Raw genomic sequence first — 19,851 nt, forward strand, 5'->3', positions numbered from 1 at the left:
GTTACCAGACACTATGAAGGCTCAAACAGTAGGCCATTTGACTCCAAGTGTTCACTTACTTTTCCAAATGAATGTTTTCAATAAAGACAAAAAAAACAGTAATTGCTCTGTAACAATTAACCTTACAACATACATCGTAGGCACAAATGCATGTTATACATAGTATAGCATTTGTCACAAAAACAAAAGAAAGGAGTAATAAAATACCAGCATTTCTGGGCAGATACATTTACTACAGTAGTATGCACATTTACAAATGAAAGGGATTGCAAAAAAAGACGTCCCAAATAAAACGAAAAAGGAGTAATAAAAGAACATTATCCTAGGCAGACATCTTTTATGACAAACCTGCCATATGCAACGTGCCTCAGTACCAGGGGTGCTCTTGGCCAATTCTTCTTTTTTAAGAAGCCTTTGAGGCGTAGCGCCACTGCCACAGCCTGCATTGTTGTAAATCTTTCTAACCGTTATGCATATGAGATTGTCTTTATTAAGCTTAATGTCCCCTGCCAAACTCATTTATATATATGGAAGGATGGAGAGGCTTGATTAGTTCTCGGAATGTGTTTGAAACCCTGTTGAACACGCCAAGCATCGCCATGTCCAGTCTCAGCGTCTCTTGAACAATTTGCTGAAGGACTTCGGGTGGTAAGAATGGCCTGTCCTCTGTTGTGCCAGATTGGAGCGTGTGGCTGAGATGGGGAGATAGAGAGGGTGAGCTTGGTGTGCCAGCTAGCCCTGCAGGGCTAGAGAGAGCGAGAGATCCGAAAAAGAGTGAAGGAGAGCGAGAGAGAGGGAGAGAAACAGGGATTATAATCAACCTTCAATTCAATCACACAAGCCCAGACCAACACTACCCACACCATTAAACAAAAAGGGAATCACTGATCGATCAAAAGTCTGAGAAAGAGCAAGAGAGAATATACGTAAATAGAAAAGTATGGACATAGTATGTAATACCTTTCACTGCTTAGTGATTGGAAGGTGTGACTGAGATGGGGAGATGGAGAGGGGGAGAAGGAGCCAGCTAGTTCTGCAGGGCTAGAGACAGAGAGACAAGTGTATTGGCTACGATCTTCGTGAGCACCAAAAATAAGTAAATAGCAACATGGACACAGTATATAAACCTTTCAAGCATAAAGGTCTCCAACAGCTGTCCAACCACCACCTCCTGATAGAGAGCATGTCCCCCTGAAAAGTAAAGTTATGCTTTAAATGACTTCATAGCCTAATACAAATCCATGTTACAGTACTGTTTAGCAGTGTACTATGGCACTGAAATCATATTGCTTTTGAGGGTAGAATACATTGCGTACTGAAATTAACATACAAATGAGTTAGTTGTTTTGCAAACTAGTCATCGGTCATCATTTCTGAAAATAATGCATCTCACCAGCAGCATAAACACCCCACAGCTGTTGCTCTGATACTGGTGAGGTGCGTCCTGTGGTGGTATAAGGGGAATGTGATTTGTCAATGATTCTTATTAGTACATAATGCCTAAAAACTATAAAGTGATATCCACCCTCATTTTGTAGCTACATACAAAAAGTGCACAATGCACTTTCAACAAGCATTTAGCAGCAACCAGGGCCCATCAGCGTCACATAGGAACACTTCATTAAATCATAATAAACAATCTAGAGGCCTGCCTGTCTACCAGTGAATGCTACTCTACTAGATGCAATGAATCGTGCGCCAGCCACACGTTTTACCACGTCAGCCAAGTAAAGTCCCTTCCATGGTCCATTGGACAAAGCATGTGCCAGGGTACTGAAAAGGTTTGGAAGACGTGTAAGTTGCAATTCATATGCATCATCATCAACACGCATTCAGTACACACTACGCTTCGATTTCACCCAAGGGTGAATTAAAAGTACATGTTTTCCTAAACGTTGGTCATCAGCGAGGTAATAAAGTAGTAACTTCGGGCACATCTGTCATCTGTTTTTCAGAGTGCTAACGATCTTTATTCATTCGTTGCGCAGCGACCGAACAGACAGAATTATCTGATATGCCATGCATGTAAACATACTAGTTAGTTAGACGTACTAGTACGATGCACAGTTTTATCAGATGTGTGTGTCACCACAACGAAGCAGAGTGGCCGCGATGTCATGCCTCTTACCATGCCAGGCTGCCAGCTGACACCTTAACATCCAACTTAACAATGTACTTTGGTAATGTTAACCTCACAGTAAAATAATCGGCAAAGCCTTCGCTGCAAACTTTACCCTCTACCTACAAACCGTCTTAAACGTTGCTGATTTCTGAATAGTATATGCAACGTTTATGGACGAGATAGCATAGCATTCGCTGCTACCGAACCATGCTTGTCACGAGTATTTATATCGGATTCGAATACAACGATACCACAGCTAAATCAGTGATTTAAATGAGAATACTTCACAGCCAATGTTGTCAAATAAACAATATCATACTTACTGACATAATCTCTCATCATAACTCTTTCGTTTTTCTGGAAAGTTACTACGAGGTAAAACCGCCAAAAAAGCAAGCCTTGCGAAACTCACTCACCTCTTCTTGATTGATCGATGAAACGCTACAGGAACGCCTGATGGGCGTTTTTGTGTCATGACGGGAACGCCCGATGGGCGTTTTTGTGTCATGACGGGAACGCCCAAGCCTGCAGCTGGACCCTTCTCAGGAGTGTTGGTACAGATCCAGACTCCATTTCAAGACGTTCCGCAAGTCCAGCTTTGTATTGGACCAAGTTGAGAAAGCAGTCGTCGGTGAAACTTACTATATGTAGTGATGTTATGGTTGGCGTCGAGGCATCGGGGCGTGTGTGTATGGCAAGCCGAATTGACATTTATTAACTAAGTTTGACTATCCGGAATTTACATTGTAGATATCAACAACTTCATTCAAGATATCTGTTACGTAGTTGTGACTAGTCGAAACGTATGGCAAGCCGAATTGTCATTTATTAACTAAGTTTGACTATCCGGAATTTACATTGTAGATATCAACAACTTCATTCAAGATATCTGTAATGTAGTTGTGACTAGTCGAAACGACAGTTAGTATGGCAAGCCGAATTGACATTTATTAACTAAGTTTGACTATCCGGAATTTACATTGTAGATATCAACAACTTCATTCAAGATATCTGTTACGTAGTTGTGACTAGTCTAAACGACAGTTAGAGATATCTGTGACGTAGTTTTGACTAGTCGAAATATGGCAAGCCGAATTGTCATTTATTAACTAAGTTTGACTATCCGGAATTTACATTGTAGATATCAACAACTTCATTCAAGATATCTGTAATGTAGTTGTGACTAGTCGAAACGACAGTTAGAGATATCTGTAATGTAGTTTTGACTAGTCGAAACGACTGTTAGAGATATCTGTAATTCAGTTTTGACTAGGCGAAACTGAATTACAGATATCTGCAATGACTTCACGGAAAACGACATTCAACTCGTCACACATTTTAAATGACAATTGCAGATATCTGTAATTCAGTTTCGCCTAGGCAGAATGAAAGTTAAAGATATCTCAAACGTCATTTGAGTGTTGGGCATTACGTTTTAGATATCCAGAAATACGTAATTTCCCCTTGCCGCCATAATCAAAGAAGAAGTGGGTTCATTTCCGAATGGAATAAGAAAGGAGCAGTCATGGCGTTGGCTGTGATCGAAAAGATCACGAGAAAATATGGAGCGATGTAATCAGTGAATTGTGTGAATGATGATTGAACAAGGAGCTGCTCCGCTCCCGCTTAAAGTAAACGGTCCTATAATTTGTCATTACAGATATCTGAAACGTCATTACAGATATCTGAAACGTCATTTCGCCTAGTCAAAACTCGAATTCAAGATATCTATAATTCAGTTTCGCCTAGGCAGAATGAAAGTTAAAGATATCTACAATTGTAGATATCTCTAATCAAAATTCCTTTCAAGATATCTATAACTTGATAATAGATATCTACAACGTCATTTTGACTAGTCGTAACTCCAGTTAGAGATATCTACAACGTCATTTTGACTAGTCGTAACTCCAGTTAGAGATATCTACAACTTCATTTCGCCTAGTCAAAACTTAATTTAAGATATCTGAAAAGGGACATGTAGATATCTTGAATTGAGGTGAATTAAAGATATCTTCAACTGGAATTATGACTAGTCAGAATCAAATTGTAGATATCTCAAACTAGAATTACAGATATCTACAATTCAGTTGCAGATATCGGTAATTCACAAAGTGGATATCCGCAACTGAATTGTAGATATCCGCAATGAGAAACCCCATAGACATGAATGGCGAAAATGACGTAATTTCACCTAGGAGGAATGTCTTTGTGGATATCTGAAATGACAATTGCGGATAGGAGGAATGTAGTTGCGGATATCCGAAATGTTAGTTTTGACTAGGCGAAACTGAATTGCAGATATCTGCAATGTAATTTCCGGATAGTCAAACTTAGTTAATAAATGACAATTCGGCTTGCCATAAATTAGAGATATCTGTAATGTAGTTTTGACTAGTCGAAACGACTGTTAGAGATATCTGTAATTCAGTTTTGACTAGGCGAAACGGAATTACAGATATCTGCAATGACTTCACGGAAAACGACATTCAACTCGTCACACATCTTAAATGACAATTGCAGATATCTGTAATTCAGTTTCGCCTAGGCAGAATGAAAGTTAGATATCTCAAACGTCATTTGAGTGTTGGGCATTACGTTTTAGATATCCAGAAATACGTAATTTCCCCTTGCCGCCATAATCAAAGAAGAAGTGGGTTCATTTCCGAATGGAATAAGAAAGGAGCAGTCATGGCGTTGGCTGTGATCGAAAAGATCACGAGAAAATATGGAGCGATGTAATCAGTGAATTGTGTGAATGATGATTGAACAAGGAGCTGCTCCGCTCCCGCTTAAAGTAAACGGTCCTATAATTTGTCATTACAGATATCTGAAACGTCATTACAGATATCTGAAACGTCATTTCGCCTAGTCAAAACTCGAATTCAAGATATCTATAATTCAGTTTCGCCTAGGCAGAATGAAAGTTAAAGATATCTACAATTGTAGATATCTCTAATCAAAATTCCTTTCAAGATATCTATAACTTGATAATAGATATCTACAACGTCATTTTGACTAGTCGTAACTCCAGTTAGAGATATCTACAACGTCATTTTGACTAGTCGTAACTCCAGTTAGACATATCTACAACTTCATTTTGCCTAGTCAAAACTTAATTTAAGATATCTGAAAAGGGACATGTAGATATCTTGAATTGAGGTGAATTAAAGATATCTTGAACTGGAATTATGACTAGTCAGAATCAAATTGTAGATATCTCAAACTGGAATTACAGATATCTACAATTCAGTTGCAGATATCCGTAATTCACAAAGTGGATATCCGCAACTGAATTGTAGATATCCGCAATGAGAAACCCCATAGACATGAATGGCGAAAATGACGCAATTTCGCCTAGGAGGAATGTCTTTGTGGATATCTGAAATGACAATTGCGGATAGGAGGAATGTAGTTGCGGATATCCGAAATGTTAGTTTTGACTAGGCGAAACTGAATTGCAGATATCTGCAATGTAAATTCCGGATAGTCAAACTTAGTTAATAAATGACAATTCGGCTTGCCATAGAAACGACAGTTAGAGATATCTGTGACGTAGTTTTGACTAGTCGAAACGATAGTTAGAGATATCTGTAATTCAGTTTTGACTAGGCGAAACTGAATTACAGATATCTGCAATGACTTCACGGAAAACGACATTCAACTCGTCACACATCTTAAATGACAATTGCAGATATCTATGGCAAGCCGAATTGACATTTATTAACTAAGTTTGACTATCCGGAATTTACATTGTAGATATCAACAACTTCATTCAAGATATCTGTTACGTAGTTGTGACTAGTCGAAACGACAGTTAGAGATATCTGTGACGTAGTTTTGACTAGTCGAAACGATAGTTAGAGATATCTGTAATTCAGTTTTGACTAGGCGAAACTGAATTACAGATATCTGCAATGACTTCACGGAAAACGACATTCAACACACATCTTAAATGACAATTGCAGATATCTATGGCAAGCCGAATTGTCATTTATTAACTAAGTTTGACTATCCGGAATTTACATTGCAGATATCTGCAATTCAGTTTCGCCTAGTCAAAACTAACATTTCGGATATCCGCAACTACATTCCTCCTATCCGCAATTGTCATTTCAGATATCCACAAAGACATTCCTCCTAGGCGAAATTACGTAATTTTCGCCATTCATGTCTATGGGGTTTCTCATTGCGGATATCTACAATTCAGTTGCGGATATCCACTTTGTGAATTACGGATATCTGCAACTGAATTGTAGATATCTGTAATTCCAGTTTGAGATATCTACAATTTGATTCTGACTAGTCATAATTCCAGTTCAAGATATCTTTAATTCACCTCAATTCAAGATATCTACATGTCCCTTTTCAGATATCTTAAATTAAGTTTTGACTAGGCGAAATGAAGTTGTAGATATCTCTAACTGGAGTTACGACTAGTCAAAATGACGTTGTAGATATCTCTAACTGGAGTTACGACTAGTCAAAATGACGTTGTAGATATCTATTATCAAGTTATAGATATCTTGAAAGGAATTTTGATTAGAGATATCTACAATTGTAGATATCTTTAACTTTCATTCTGCCTAGGCGAAACTGAATTATAGATATCTTGAATTCGAGTTTTGACTAGGCGAAATGACGTTTCAGATATCTGTAATGACGTTTCAGATATCTGTAATGACAAATTATAGGACCGTTTACTTTAAGCGGGAGCGCTCCATATTTTCTCGTGATCTTTTCGATCACAGCCAACGCCATGACTGCTCCTTTCTTATTCCATTCGGAAATGAACCCACTTCTTCTTTGATTATGGCGGCAAGGGGAAATTACGTATTTCTGGATATCTAAAACGTAATGCCCAACACTCAAATGACGTTTGAGATATCTTTAACTTTCATTCTGCCTAGGCGAAACTGAATTACAGATATCTGCAATTGTCATTTAAGATGTGTGACGAGTTGAATGTCGTTTTCCGTGAAGTCATTGCAGATATCTGTAATTCAGTTTCGCCTAGTCAAAACTGAATTACAGATATCTCTAACAGTCGTTTCGACTAGTCAAAACTACATTACAGATATCTCTAACTGTCGTTTCGACTAGTCACAACTACATTACAGATATCTTGAATGAAGTTGTTGATATCTACAATGTAAATTCCGGATAGTCAAACTTAGTTAATAAATGACAATTCGGCTTGCCATAGATATCTGTAATTCAGTTTCGCCTAGGCAGAATGAAAGTTAAAGATATCTCAAACGTCATTTGAGTGTTGGGCATTACGTTTTAGATATCCAGAAATACGTAATTTCCCCTTGCCGCCATAATCAAAGAAGAAGTGGGTTCATTTCCGAATGGAATAAGAAAGGAGCAGTCATGGCGTTGGCTGTGATCGAAAAGATCACGAGAAAATATGGAGCGATGTAATCAGTGAATTGTGTGAATGCTGATTGAACAAGGAGCTGCTCCGCTCCCGCTTAAAGTAAACGGTCCTATAATTTGTCATTACAGATATCTGAAACGTCATTACAGATATCTGAAACGTCATTTCGCCTAGTCAAAACTCGAATTCAAGATATCTATAATTCAGTTTCGCCTAGGCAGAATGAAAGTTAAAGATATCTACAATTGTAGATATCTCTAATCAAAATTCCTTTCAAGATATCTATAATTTGATAATAGATATCTACAACGTCATTTTGACTAGTCGTAACTCCAGTTAGAGATATCTACAACGTCATTTTGACTAGTCGTAACTCCAGTTAGACATATATACAACTTCATTTCGCCTAGTCAAAACTTAATTTAAGATATCTGAAAAGGGACATGTAGATATCTTGAATTGAGGTGAATTAAAGATATCTTGAACTGGAATTATGACTAGTCAGAATCAAATTGTAGATATCTCAAACTGGAATTACAGATATCTACAATTCAGTTGCAGATATCCGTAATTCACAAAGTGGATATCCGCAACTGAATTGTAGATATCCGCAATGAGAAACCCCATAGACATGAATGGCGAAAATGACTTAATTTCGCCTAGGAGGAATGTCTTTGTGGATATCTGAAATGACAATTGCGGATAGGAGGAATGTAGTTGCGGATATCCGAAATGTTAGTTTTGACTAGGCGAAACTGAATTGCAGATATCAGCAATGTAAATTCCGGATAGTCAAACTTAGTTAATAAATGACAATTCGGCTTGCCATAGATATCTGTAATTCAGTTTCGCCTAGGCAGAATGAAAGTTAAAGATATCTCAAACGTCATTTGAGTGTTGGGCATTACGTTTTAGATATCCAGAAATGTCATTTCCCCTTGCCGCCATAATCAAAGAAGAAGTGGGTTCATTTCCGAATGGAATAAGAAAGGAGCAGTCATGGCGTTGGCTGTGATCGAAAAGATCACGAGAAAATGCCATGAAATTGAACAAGCCCACACACAGGGGATGTGTGGAGAGAGAGCTGCTCCGCTCCCACCTAAAGTAAACGGTCCTATAATTTATGGCAAGCCGAATTGACATTTATTAACTAAGTTTGACTATCCGGAATTTACATTGTAGATATCAACAACTTCATTCAAGATATCTGTTACGTAGTTGTGACTAGTCGAAACGACAGTTAGAGATATCTGTGACGTAGTTTTGACTAGTCGAAACGATAGTTAGAGATATCTGTAATTCAGTTTTGACTAGGCGAAACTGAATTACAGATATCTGCAATGACTTCACGGAAAACGACATTCAACTCGTCACACATCTTAAATGACAATTGCAGATATCTGTAATTCAGTTTCGCCTAGGCAGAATGAAAGTTAAAGATATCTCAAACGTCATTTGAGTGTTGGGCATTACGTTTTAGATATCCAGAAATACGTAATTTCCCCTTGCCGCCATAATCAAAGAAGAAGTGGGTTCATTTCCGAATGGAATAAGAAAGGAGCAGTCATGGCGTTGGCTGTGATCGAAAAGATCACGAGAAAATATGGAGCGATGTAATCAGTGAATTGTGTGAATGATGATTGAACAAGGAGCTGCTCCGCTCCCGCTTAAAGTAAACGGTCCTATAATTTGCCATTACAGATATCTGAAACGTCATTACAGATATCTGAAACGTCATTTCGCCTAGTCAAAACTCGAATTCAAGATATCTTTAATTCAGTTTCGCCTAGGCAGAATGAAAGTTAAAGATATCTACAATTGTAGATATCTCTAATCAAAATTCCTTTCAAGATATCTATAACTTGATATTAGATATCTACAACGTCATTTCGCCTAGTCGTAACTCCAGTTAGAGATATCTACAACGTCATTTTGACTAGTCGTAACTCCAGTTAGAGATATCTACAACTTCATTTCGCCTAGTCAAAACTTAATTTAAGATATCTGAAAAGGGACATGTAGATATCTTGAATTGAGGTGAATTAAAGATATCTTGAACTGGAATTATGACTAGTCAGAATCAAATTGTAGATATCTCAAACTGGAATTACAGATATCTACAATTCAGTTGCAGATATCCGTAATTCACAAAGTGGATATCCGCAACTGAATTGTAGATATCCGCAATGAGAAACCCCATAGACATGAATGGCGAAAATGACGTCATTTCGCCTAGGAGGAATGTCTTTGTGGATATCTGAAATGACAATTGCGGATAGGAGGAATGTAGTTGCGGATATCCGAAATGTTAGTTTTGACTAGGCGAAACCGAATTGCAGATATCTGCAATGTAAATTCCGGATAGTCAAACTGAGTTAATAAATGACAATTCGGCTTGCCATATGTGTGTACCTCGGCTCCTCCCCCCAGCGAAGCTCCCTATCGAGTAGGCTTCACGTAGGCGAAATGACGTAGCGTGTGACGTTCGAGGCTTCATCTCGGGCTGTGCCGCGATATGGGTTCACAATTGGCAGAAAGAAGACACTACACTACCCAGTTCCAATATCACTTGAATGGCTATGTAGCCTAATTAATGACACTCATTCTCAGTCATCATGCAGTTCTATTATTACAATTATTAGTAGGCTACTGTAGACAGTTGATAAGACATTCTATTTTGCCCCGGATGACATAAAATCTTTGTCAAATGATTTGTTTTCTACCATGAGCTCGGGAGATATTTATGAACGGCACACTCACACGTAGGCAGTGTGAGTGAATTAAAGTCATTCAGTGAAATGACTTTAATTCTCAAATGTTTTGATGCTGTACGAAGCAAACATCACATCATCACAGGAAACTCTTTCTTTCATCAACATTTCATTCACCAATGTCCCTAGCGTACTCATTTGAAGCTTCGAGGTTGAACCACTTTGATGGTTCATCTGGCTGCGAGGCTTTGACGTTTCATGAGGCATCATCTCGGCACCACTAACTATATGTGCTGAGCTCACGTTGTCGTAGCTCATTTTCTCATGGGCGGTCGGGACAAAATCTCTGGGCGGGCAAAGTAGAGAAAGGGGAGGTAATCTCTCCCTGTATTTTTCTTATTCTTTTTTATTGAACATGTTTATAGATAATACAAACAAAAGAATGAGCGATAAAATGCAAGAAATAAAATAAAAACTAACAAATGAGATCCTCAGGATCCTTAGCTTAGGTAGCCTAATACAGTTCAAATATTACTTTCTTTTTTTCTCTTATTTCCTCTTTGAATAGTTTTGTTAGATTTGATATAGTGGTACATTTTAACCCTTGGCATTCGTTCTTATTGGTAGTTGGTTGAAGGAACCACTAGGGGGCACACACACACGTCTTGACAGAGGCATAGGCCGCGGCCGCTTGTGGCCCCGTAGTGGGGGGGGCCCTACCAACCTACCCCCCAAACAATACACAAACAGAGACAAAGCAAGACAAATCTAAATGCAAAATAAAATTAAGGTTTAGGAAAAGGGTTAGGAATTAAAGTTAACCTAAAAAGCTAAATAAGGCTGGTAAGTATTTGGCAACACAGCCAAAGATGACACAGTTCTACGGCTACTGTTGGGGATACAGACAGGAACAGCAACGTCCAAAGCGTTGAACATGCCGCTGCAGCAGCAGCAGCTAGCTGGGAAGTGGCGCTAGGTGAAGACCTGTAAGAAGACGTCAATAACATAGGACTCTGTGTTATTGGCGAAATTATTGGCGACCCCCTTCACAGTGGTATAATGAGCACATACCACAGACTGAAGTGAGCTATTGCTTTTATACAACGGTTACTATTATGGCAAAACGAAAGTGACACGGTACATTAAACCGCTTGGCTAGAGCGGTTCCCCGGCAATTTATCCTATGGAGCAGTTCCCTCGCCGTGAGCCTAAGCTTTCGTTAGTCTCTCCATCGCCTTGCTCACTCCCGGAGTAACAACATTTACATCCTCTCCATCATTCAACATATGTTTTACTTTGTAACTACTTCCAGGCGCGGAGTGATATGCAAACTTGCACAAAATGATTGGGCGTCATAGCAGTTATCCTATACGCTCATTACACAACAGTTAGGAACCAATCAGATCGCTGGATTTAAGCCACCCGTTGTATAAAGGCCTAATAATAATCGTAGTTAACCATAAAAGGTAGGGTTATATTCTTCCGTACTATTACCACAGTTATCTGTATTCACTGTCTAACCCCTACCTGCTGCTTAATCACATGGAGCTGTATTCACCGTCTATCCCCTACCTGCTCTTTGAATCACATGTATCTGTATTAACTGTCTACCCCTACCAACTGCTTCATCACATGTATCCTTATTCACCGTCTTATCCCTACCTACTGCTTCATCACATGTATCCTTATTCACTGTCTAACCCCTACCTACTCCTTGAATCACATGTATCTATGTAGTGTATGTAGTTTTATGGTGAACGGGTCTGAAGGGTATCAACCACCATAGAAACGATAGAAAACGTTAAATTCAAACAATTTTCTGTTGAGATCTGAAAGAAATTAACTGCCTATTGTGATTCAAGGTATGCACTAGAAAATAATGGCAATAGAAAGAGAGCAATTAGAAAGTCAAAAAATAGGTAGTTGGCATTAAGGACATGCCTAAAGTTAAGTGAAACAAACACAATCATGTATAATGTGGGGTTTAATTGCAGTCTATTTCACAGCTGTACTTTGCAGGCTTTTTCTAATAACAAAGGTAGAGGTAATGACAGTGTCGAAATATCAAGCGTAAGTTTAATATATACAATTTACAAATGATATAAACCCTGTTTTTAGAATAGAATACTTTGTTATTATACAATGTAGAACTATGGCTATGGCGTCCTCTGTTGAACGATAGGCAAACTGGTGGGGGTCGAAGCTGGGGGGGAGGCGGGCTATAAAGATGAACTGAACTGAGATCTGAAGTTTAGTTGATATAACAGATGTATTGTCTGCCTTCTCATTGGCACAATAAATAAAAAGGGCTGAACTTGCTAAAAGGGATTAAATTGTACGGTGAAGGGGTGAAAGTGTTACAGGGCGCCGCCATGTTGGATTTCAACAATCAGCTACGTCACTGGCATGGTAACCTACTCCTACTCTGTGGCTCTAACAGCCATAGCAGGTAATGAGTCAGGCTCTGAGGCTCGCTGAAATGGCTACGGAAAAGCAAAGAACCAGGTCTACAGGAGGATCATACTGCATTGCCCCTGGCTTCTTTAATGAATTATATAGGGCCAAGGCAGCTGGGGTATTCAAATATTTCCACAGGCTACCTTTGAATAGGAAACCAGCCCTAAATACATGGCTGGCAGCCTTAAAAATTACTAACCCTCCGATGTAAATCAGCCCCTGTCATGTCAATCTCCACAAGCTAGCACTCCGACCATAAAGTGAATAAACTATTACTCTGACGATATCACAGATCTATGTTTCCAAGCTGCTAATTAAACTACGGCGGGTAAGTAAACAGAAGTTCCACAAATGTCCCTTTCTACTCACCCTGTTGTTCGCCGACTACCCGATTGCCGATGCAGAGGGAGTTATACTCAAAGAAGTAGTTTCATAGTAAGATTTATCTGTGCAATATCCATCTGTGCAATACATCCATCAACATCAACCAGAAAGTAACCCTCCAACATCCACCTAAAGTAAACGTGACACTCGTGAATCCGCCTCGCATCTATGCTCATCCGCGGGTGTATCTCCCAAAGTGCATCTGACGTGTCTTTCGGGTCCCGTCCACCCGGAGCCGATATTTTTGTGAATCCATGTCTTTAATAATCATGTTATTAGGCAGATAATAAACCACGTTCTTTAATAGGTCCATGGTCCCATGGTGGTTTCAAATAAAACCGAACCTATGCGGTTTCGTGTTAGGATTCGTGTGGACGCCTGAAGCGACGTTAGAGTTGCGTGGAAAGTTCTTTTTTTTTTATTATTATTTTTGTAGCTTTAAATACAGCCCCTTGGTCAACTTAATTACTAACTGTACATTAAAAAGTATTTCTACTCAATCTAAAAGGCTAAACAACAACAACTATCTCTGCCTCGACTTTTATACAGCGCGCAGGCTGGATGCGCGCAGGCTTGATGCGCTCCTCTTATTTTTGTGGAGAACCAGCGCCTTGAATATGTAGGTACTACAGCGTTTGTACAGCTCGTTGCGTTTCCGCAATGAGTCCGTCTTTACGGAGATATTCCTGAAGCATCAAAGGAAAACGGAGGGGGAAAGATTGTTTTCGCCTTGCTACTTGGTTGCTATTTATGGGGCGCAACAGTGTCTCCGCTCGGACGTCCCGTAGAGAGAGCATGGCCACTTCCAAAACCTCTCTCGCCGCACAGCACCCGAAATGCCCGATGCATGGTTATGCAACCTAATCCAACGATTAGATGGTCAAGGTTGACCGGGACCTCTCGGCAGCAGACCGATTCAATGGCAGTGTCCATGCTCCGGCAGCACCCAAACGCACACCAGTCACACCCACACGATCCGAAGGTGGAGCTGGAGCCTGAAATTGATCCCTCTCCACCGGGTGGCAGTCGGACACTACAGGCATGTCCCTCACAGGCCCAAACTCGTAACCAGCCATATTAAAATCACTATTTTCAACAGTGGAGTGACATTCGCGAGTCTGCAGCAACGACCTAGTTCTTCCATAAAGACTTGATCACCGATAAGTATGAACAGGATTTATTTAAATAACGACATGGGAATATTTTGCATGGTAAATCTTTGGCATGAGCCCCGTCACTGATCCAGGATGACGTGCGGACCTGGTGGTGGTGGGGTGGATGGAGGTGCGTTGAACGAAGACCTGAGCAGCAAAAACATACATTAGACTGCTCTTTATAGAGCAGGTGTAGGAAGGTGATTGGTAGCTGGTGATTGGTGATTGGCGGCCAGCCGCGCGTGATTTGAGTCCTCATGGTAGAACTACCAGCAAGTTTAACATTTGTACCATGCAAGTGAGGTCATCGGCGCTCTAATACTAAAAGACGCATTATCTTTTGTTGCTAAAAAAAAGCTATATATTGACTTTTTAAATACTTTTTTTTGTGTCATTTTTTTATTTTTATAATGGTCATAACTAAAACGTTAACGATGTTTATTATTTCAGTTCAGTTCATCTTTAATGTGGTGAAAGACCAGCCTTTCAAAGCATTTCATGATCACAGGTGTTCAAGCTACTGGGCGGTAGTAGACACACGCAGGGCTTCTCCCCGGTTGTGAGTCCGGGGAGAAGCCCGGACTCACGCAGGGCTGTGAGTCCTCACGTGGATCTGCAGCTTGGAGCCATGACTGAAGCGCCTTGCGCATTGGTCACCCATGTAGGGCTTCTCCCCGGAGTGAGTCCTCATGTGGCAATTGTCGTGCTCTTGTTGAAAGTAGTATGAAACGGGTGGCTTTTAACTCACTTTATTTCTTTAAGTATTTCGGTATGGTAACTATGAATCAAAAGGGAGGGAATTGTATCCAACACTAGTAGAGAGTAATACCGTGGGCTACTTCGAGCCCCGGGCTTAGGCCCGAGGCTCTCTGCGGGGCGCCTATGATTCTCTGACCTCCGCTGGCTCCGGTCGCTGAAAATGGACCAAGTAGGCGTGGCTTATGTGAAGTGGGCAATGGTCTAGCTCTTAGCTGCAGCTTCCACGTCTGTCTTAAAGATGCTGCCTTCTGTGGCTGGGGTAGATATTACAGCTTGTGTGTTCGATCCTGCTTCCTAGTGGCTATGTGGGGGCAGCTTATGTGCTTAAAATACATAACACATGTGGTCCTCCAGGTGCCTTTTCTGACTGAAGAGCTTCGTGCATTTGTTCACACTTGTAGGGCTTCTCGCCGGTGTGAGTCCTCATGTGTCTCTTCAGGCTGCCTCTCTGTCTGAAGCGCTTTGCGCATTGGTCACACTTGAAGGGCTTCTCCCCGGTGTGAGACCTCATGTGGATCTGGATCTGAAGGGTACTCGTCTGTTCAAAGCGCATTGGTCACACTTGTAGGGCTTCTCCCTGGTGTGAGTCAACATGTGGGTCTTAAGGTGACTTGTCGTTAAGAAGCGCTTTGCGCATTGGTCACACTTGTAGGGCATCTCGCCGGTGTGAGTCCACATGTGACTCTTAAGCTGCCTTGACTCTCTGAAGCGCTCTGCGCATTGGTCACACTTGTAGGGCATCTCGCCGGTGTGAGTCCTCATGTGGCCCGTAAGCTGGCTTGTCTGTCTGAAGCGCTTTGCGCAATGGTCACACTTGTAGGGCTTGCAGGGCTTCTCCCCGGTGTGAGTCCACATGTGGCTCTTCAAGTGCGTTTTCGATATGAAGAGCTTCATGTATTGGTCGCACCTGTAGGGCTTCTCCCCGGTGTGAGTCCACATGTGGCTCTTCAAGTGCGTTTTCGATATGAAGAGCTTCATGCATTGGTCGCACCTGTAGGGCTTCTCCCCGGTGTGAGTCCTCATGTGGATCTTCAGGTGAAATTTCAGACTGAAGAGCTTCATGCATTGGTCGCACTTGTAGGGTTTCTCGCCGGTGTGAGTCCTCATGTGTCTCTTCAGGTGTCCACTTTGACTGAAGCACTTTGCGCATTGGTCACACTTGTAGGGCTTCTCTCTGGTGTGAGTCCTCATGTGGATCTCCAAGTTTACTTTCCCACTGAAGCGCTTCGTGCATTGGTCGCACCTGTAGGGCTTCTCCCCGGTGTGAGTCCTCATGTGGCTCTTCAGATAGCAGCTCTGACTGAAGCTCTTCGTGCATTGGTCACCCATGTAGGGCTTCTCCCCGGAGTGAGTCCTCATGTGGCAATTGTCGTGCTCCTAACTCTTTTAACTCATTTTATTTGTTTAAGTATTTCGGTATGGTAACTATGAAGCAAAAGGGAGGGAATTGTATCCAACACTAGTAGAGAGTAATACCGTGAGCTACTTCGAGCCCCGGGCTTAGGCCCGAGTCTCTCTGCGGGGCGCCTATGATTCTCTGACCTCCGCTGGCTCCGGTCGCTGAAATTGGACCAAGTAGGCCTGGCTTATGTGAAGTGGGCTTGGTCTAGCTCTCAAATGCAGCTTCCGCGTCTGTCTTAAAGATGCTGCCTTATGTAGCTGGGGTAGATATTACAGCTTGTGTGTTCGATCCTGCTTCCTAATTGCTATGTGGGGGCAGCTTATGTGCTTGAAATACATAACACATCTGGTCCTCCAGGTGCGCTTTCTGACTGAAGAGCTTCGTGCATTTGTTCAGACCTGTAGGGCTTCTCTCCGGTGTGAGTCTTCATGTGGCTCTTCAGGCAGGCTTTATAAATGAAGCGCTCCGTGCATTGGTCACACTTGTAGGGCTTCTCCCCGGTGTGAGTCCTCATGTGGACATTCAGGCTGCCTCTTTGTCTGAAGCGCTTTGCGCATCGGTCACACTTGAAGGGCTTCTCCCCGGTGTGAGTCCTCATGTGGATCTGAAGGGTGCTTGTCTGTTCGAAGCGCTTTGCGCATTGGTCACACTTGTAGGGCTTCTCCCCGGTGTGAGTCCACATGTGGCTCTTAAGCTGGCTTGTCTGTACGAAGCGCTTTGCGCATTGGTCACACTTGTAGGGCATCTCGCCGGTGTGAGTCCACATGTGCCTCTTAAGCTGGCTTGAATATCCGAAGCTCTTTGCGCAATGGTCACACTTGTAGGGCATTTCGCCGGTGTGAGTCCTCATGTGGCTCTTAAGATGGCTTGGCTGTCCGAAGCTCTTTGCGCAATGGTCACACTTGTAGGGCATTTCGCCGGTGTGAGTCCTCATGTGGCTCTTAAGATGGCTTGTCTGTCCGAAGCTCTTCGTGCATTGGTCACACTTGTAGGGCATTTCGCCGGTGTGAGTCCTCATGTGGTTCTTAAGATGGCTTGAATGTCCAAAGCCCTTTGCGCAATGGTCACACTTGTAGGGCTTCTCCCCGGTGTGAGTCCTCATGTGGCCCGTAAGCTGGCTTGTCTGTCTGAAGCGCTTTGCGCAATGGTCACACTTGTAGGGCTTTTCCCCGGTGTGAGTCCTAATGTGGATCTGAAGGGCGGCTGTTTGTCCAAAGCCCTTTGCGCAATGGTCACACTTGTAGGGCTTGCAGGGCTTCTCCCCGGTGTGAGTCCACATGTGGCTCTTCAAGTGCGTTTTCGATTTGAAGAGCTTCATGCATTGGTCGCACCTGTAGGGCTTCTCCCCGGTGTGATTCCTCATGTGGCTCTTCAAGTGACAGTTCAGACTGAAGAGCTTCATGCATTGGTCGCACTTGTAGGGTTTCTCGCCGGTGTGAGTCCTCATGTGGCTCTTCAGGTGTCCACTTTGACTGAAGCACTTTGCGCATTGGTCACACTTGTAGGGCTTCTCTCCGGTGTGAGTCCTCATGTGGATCTCCAAGTGTACTTTCCCAATGAAGCTCTTCGTGCATTGGTCACACCCGTACGGCTTCTCGTTGGGTTTTGTCCTCATGTGAACGATCATATTGTCATTATTGGGAAAAACCTTGCCACACAAGACCCCGGGCCGGCCCTTGCGGCGGCCCTGATGCCCAGTCAGCTCCTCAAGGCGGACCAACCACACGCTGCAGTTCAGGCCCTTGGCCACGCTGCGGTCCACGGACAGCGAGCTCAAGGCCTCCGGTTCTGACGTGGTGAAGAGGGCGTCATGGCCGTCCACCGCCAGTGGGCCCTCCCCTTTTCCGTAGACGCTCAGGATCCGCAGCTCCCCGTTGTGACTGGCCATGTGGGAGGAGCCAGGGGCGTCCACACCCAGACTCTCTGAGGTGTCGCCGTGCTGCGTGCTACAGTCTCTGATGTCATTGCCGTCTTCATCAGAGAGGAAAACAAAGACAGAGAAAGTAATGGTTTGAATTCATTATTTGCACATAGGGATACAGCCTGTACTTGCACACACTAATGTATTGGAAGAAGTATATTTTGACACTTTCTTTCTAACGTCTTTTTGTTTATTATGCATTTCCCTTGTTCCCCTTGGGGGGGGTCAAGGGTCAAAGGCTCCAGCTGAAAAGGCACCGCTACGTCTCCGCCTTTTAAGGATGTGGGGAGGTCATAAAGACACAACCCAGGTCATCTGTTGTTTCCGATCACCTGCCTTACCAATACTGTAGTTATACTGGGAATCAGAGCGGATTCAGCATTCCTGACACCTGCCATGAAGAAGATGTAAACCATTCTACTATAAACTGTATAATATTCCTTGTGTTTTAGGAGGGCTTTGGTCATGATTCTTTTCAAAAGAGGACCAGGCTTTTTAGCGTAGGTAGAATCGAGTACATTCTCAGTTGGTAGGTCGTTTGCTTGCATGGATGCAATGTGTATTACTAACCTACAGCGGGCATGCCTCCACCAATATCCTCTTCAACCTTTATTGAAATGGTGTCTGGGGTCTGCTGCTTTCCAAAAAGAGGGAAACACACGCAAGACAAATTCTTTCATTTGCACAGAATAGTTGTTAATCCCCACCTACGATAGACTGGGTGCCCCCAGCCTGTTCTGCCGGCGATTTGAATTCGCCCTGTAGAAGGGTCTGGAGAAGCGCAATTCAGTTCTTCCTGCTTCCGATACGTTTTTGGAGGAGCCAATCACCAAGTTGATTAGTTCTCCCCCTGGCGCCCTATTGGCTGGTTTAACACAATGACGACAGGGAAGCGACGGCAAGCAGCCATTTGGGTACAGAGTCAGTTGAACAAGTTGATCAAACCTCTTGTGCTGAAGACAATGACAGCAGCTTCCCCAGACCAAAGTACAATCTACGATTGAGCTTGGTCTGGCAGTGTGCTTTATAAGGGTGTGTGCTGGAGTTGTAGCAGAGGAAGCCTCTCATTTGGATGCTGAATAAGAAGATGATTTCCAACCTGCACACTCAGCTCCTCGTGGCAGACCAGCCGCTCGCCGCGCTCCAGGCTCTTGGCGGCGCTGTGGTCCGCAGACAGCGAGTTCAGGGCCTCCACTTCTGACGCGGTGAAGAGGGTGTCATGGCCGTCCACCGCCAGTGGGCCCTCCCCTTTACCGTAGACGCTCAGGATCTTCAGCTCCCCGCTGTGACTGGACATGTGGGAGGAGCCAGGGCCGTCCACACCCAGACTCTCCGAGGTGGCGACGCGCTGCGTGCTACGGTCTCCAAAGGCATCACAGTCTTCTGCAGAGGGAGAAAAAAAAGACCAAGTAATTGTTTTGATACACTGTTTGCATAAAAGGAGGAAGTGTGTTATTGTGGCATCCAACGCGATTTCGCATGGATCCACTTTGACGAGTGTAGATAGATGTTCAGTACGCAAGTTCAGTATTTCGAGTTTCAGCCTTTATTGTACACAACT

The 19,851-nt window shown here is 42.7% G+C and overlaps 2 protein-coding genes and 1 long non-coding RNA gene across 12 annotated transcripts in view; all 3 read right to left on the reverse strand.

Annotated features, from left to right (window-relative positions):
- The window catches only part of LOC132460631 (zinc finger protein 431-like), a 153,890-nt gene that overhangs the window by 12,235 nt on the left and 121,804 nt on the right, over nucleotides 1-19,851 (reverse strand). For 2 of the 9 annotated variants that reach the window (XM_060055375.1, XM_060055372.1), the window contains exon 2: nucleotides 18,861-18,924. The exons of 4 other annotated variants lie outside the window; for them this stretch is intronic. In XM_060055375.1, the coding sequence (XP_059911358.1) occupies nucleotides 18,861-18,924 (64 nt within the window). Of the gene's footprint in view, nucleotides 1-2,666; nucleotides 2,806-18,860; nucleotides 18,925-19,389; nucleotides 19,674-19,851 lie in introns of those variants that run through there. 3 more of the 9 variants (XM_060055374.1, XM_060055373.1, XM_060055371.1) reach the window with 2 other exon arrangements.
- LOC132460769 (uncharacterized) lies at nucleotides 199-2,664 on the reverse strand. Of its 2 annotated transcripts, XR_009526425.1 has the most exons (4): nucleotides 2,539-2,664; nucleotides 1,716-1,773; nucleotides 961-1,444; nucleotides 199-746 (listed from the first exon to the last, which is right to left on the reverse strand). It is a non-coding gene; the product is annotated as an uncharacterized LOC132460769 (long non-coding RNA). The 2 variants fall into 2 exon arrangements; XR_009526424.1 differs by lacking the exon at nucleotides 199-746 and having other exon boundaries at nucleotides 771-1,444.
- LOC132460748 (zinc finger protein 271-like) lies at nucleotides 15,332-18,344 on the reverse strand. Its single transcript, XM_060055634.1, has 2 exons — nucleotides 16,766-18,344; nucleotides 15,332-16,292 (listed from the first exon to the last, which is right to left on the reverse strand). Exons 1-2 carry the CDS (start codon nucleotides 18,255-18,257, stop codon nucleotides 15,475-15,477), a joined length of 2,310 nt encoding a protein of 769 aa, XP_059911617.1. The 5' UTR covers nucleotides 18,258-18,344; the 3' UTR covers nucleotides 15,332-15,474.

The sequence above is a fragment of the Gadus macrocephalus genome, chromosome 7 (genome assembly GCF_031168955.1).
Source record: "Gadus macrocephalus chromosome 7, ASM3116895v1".
NCBI lineage: Eukaryota > Metazoa > Chordata > Actinopteri > Gadiformes > Gadidae > Gadus > Gadus macrocephalus.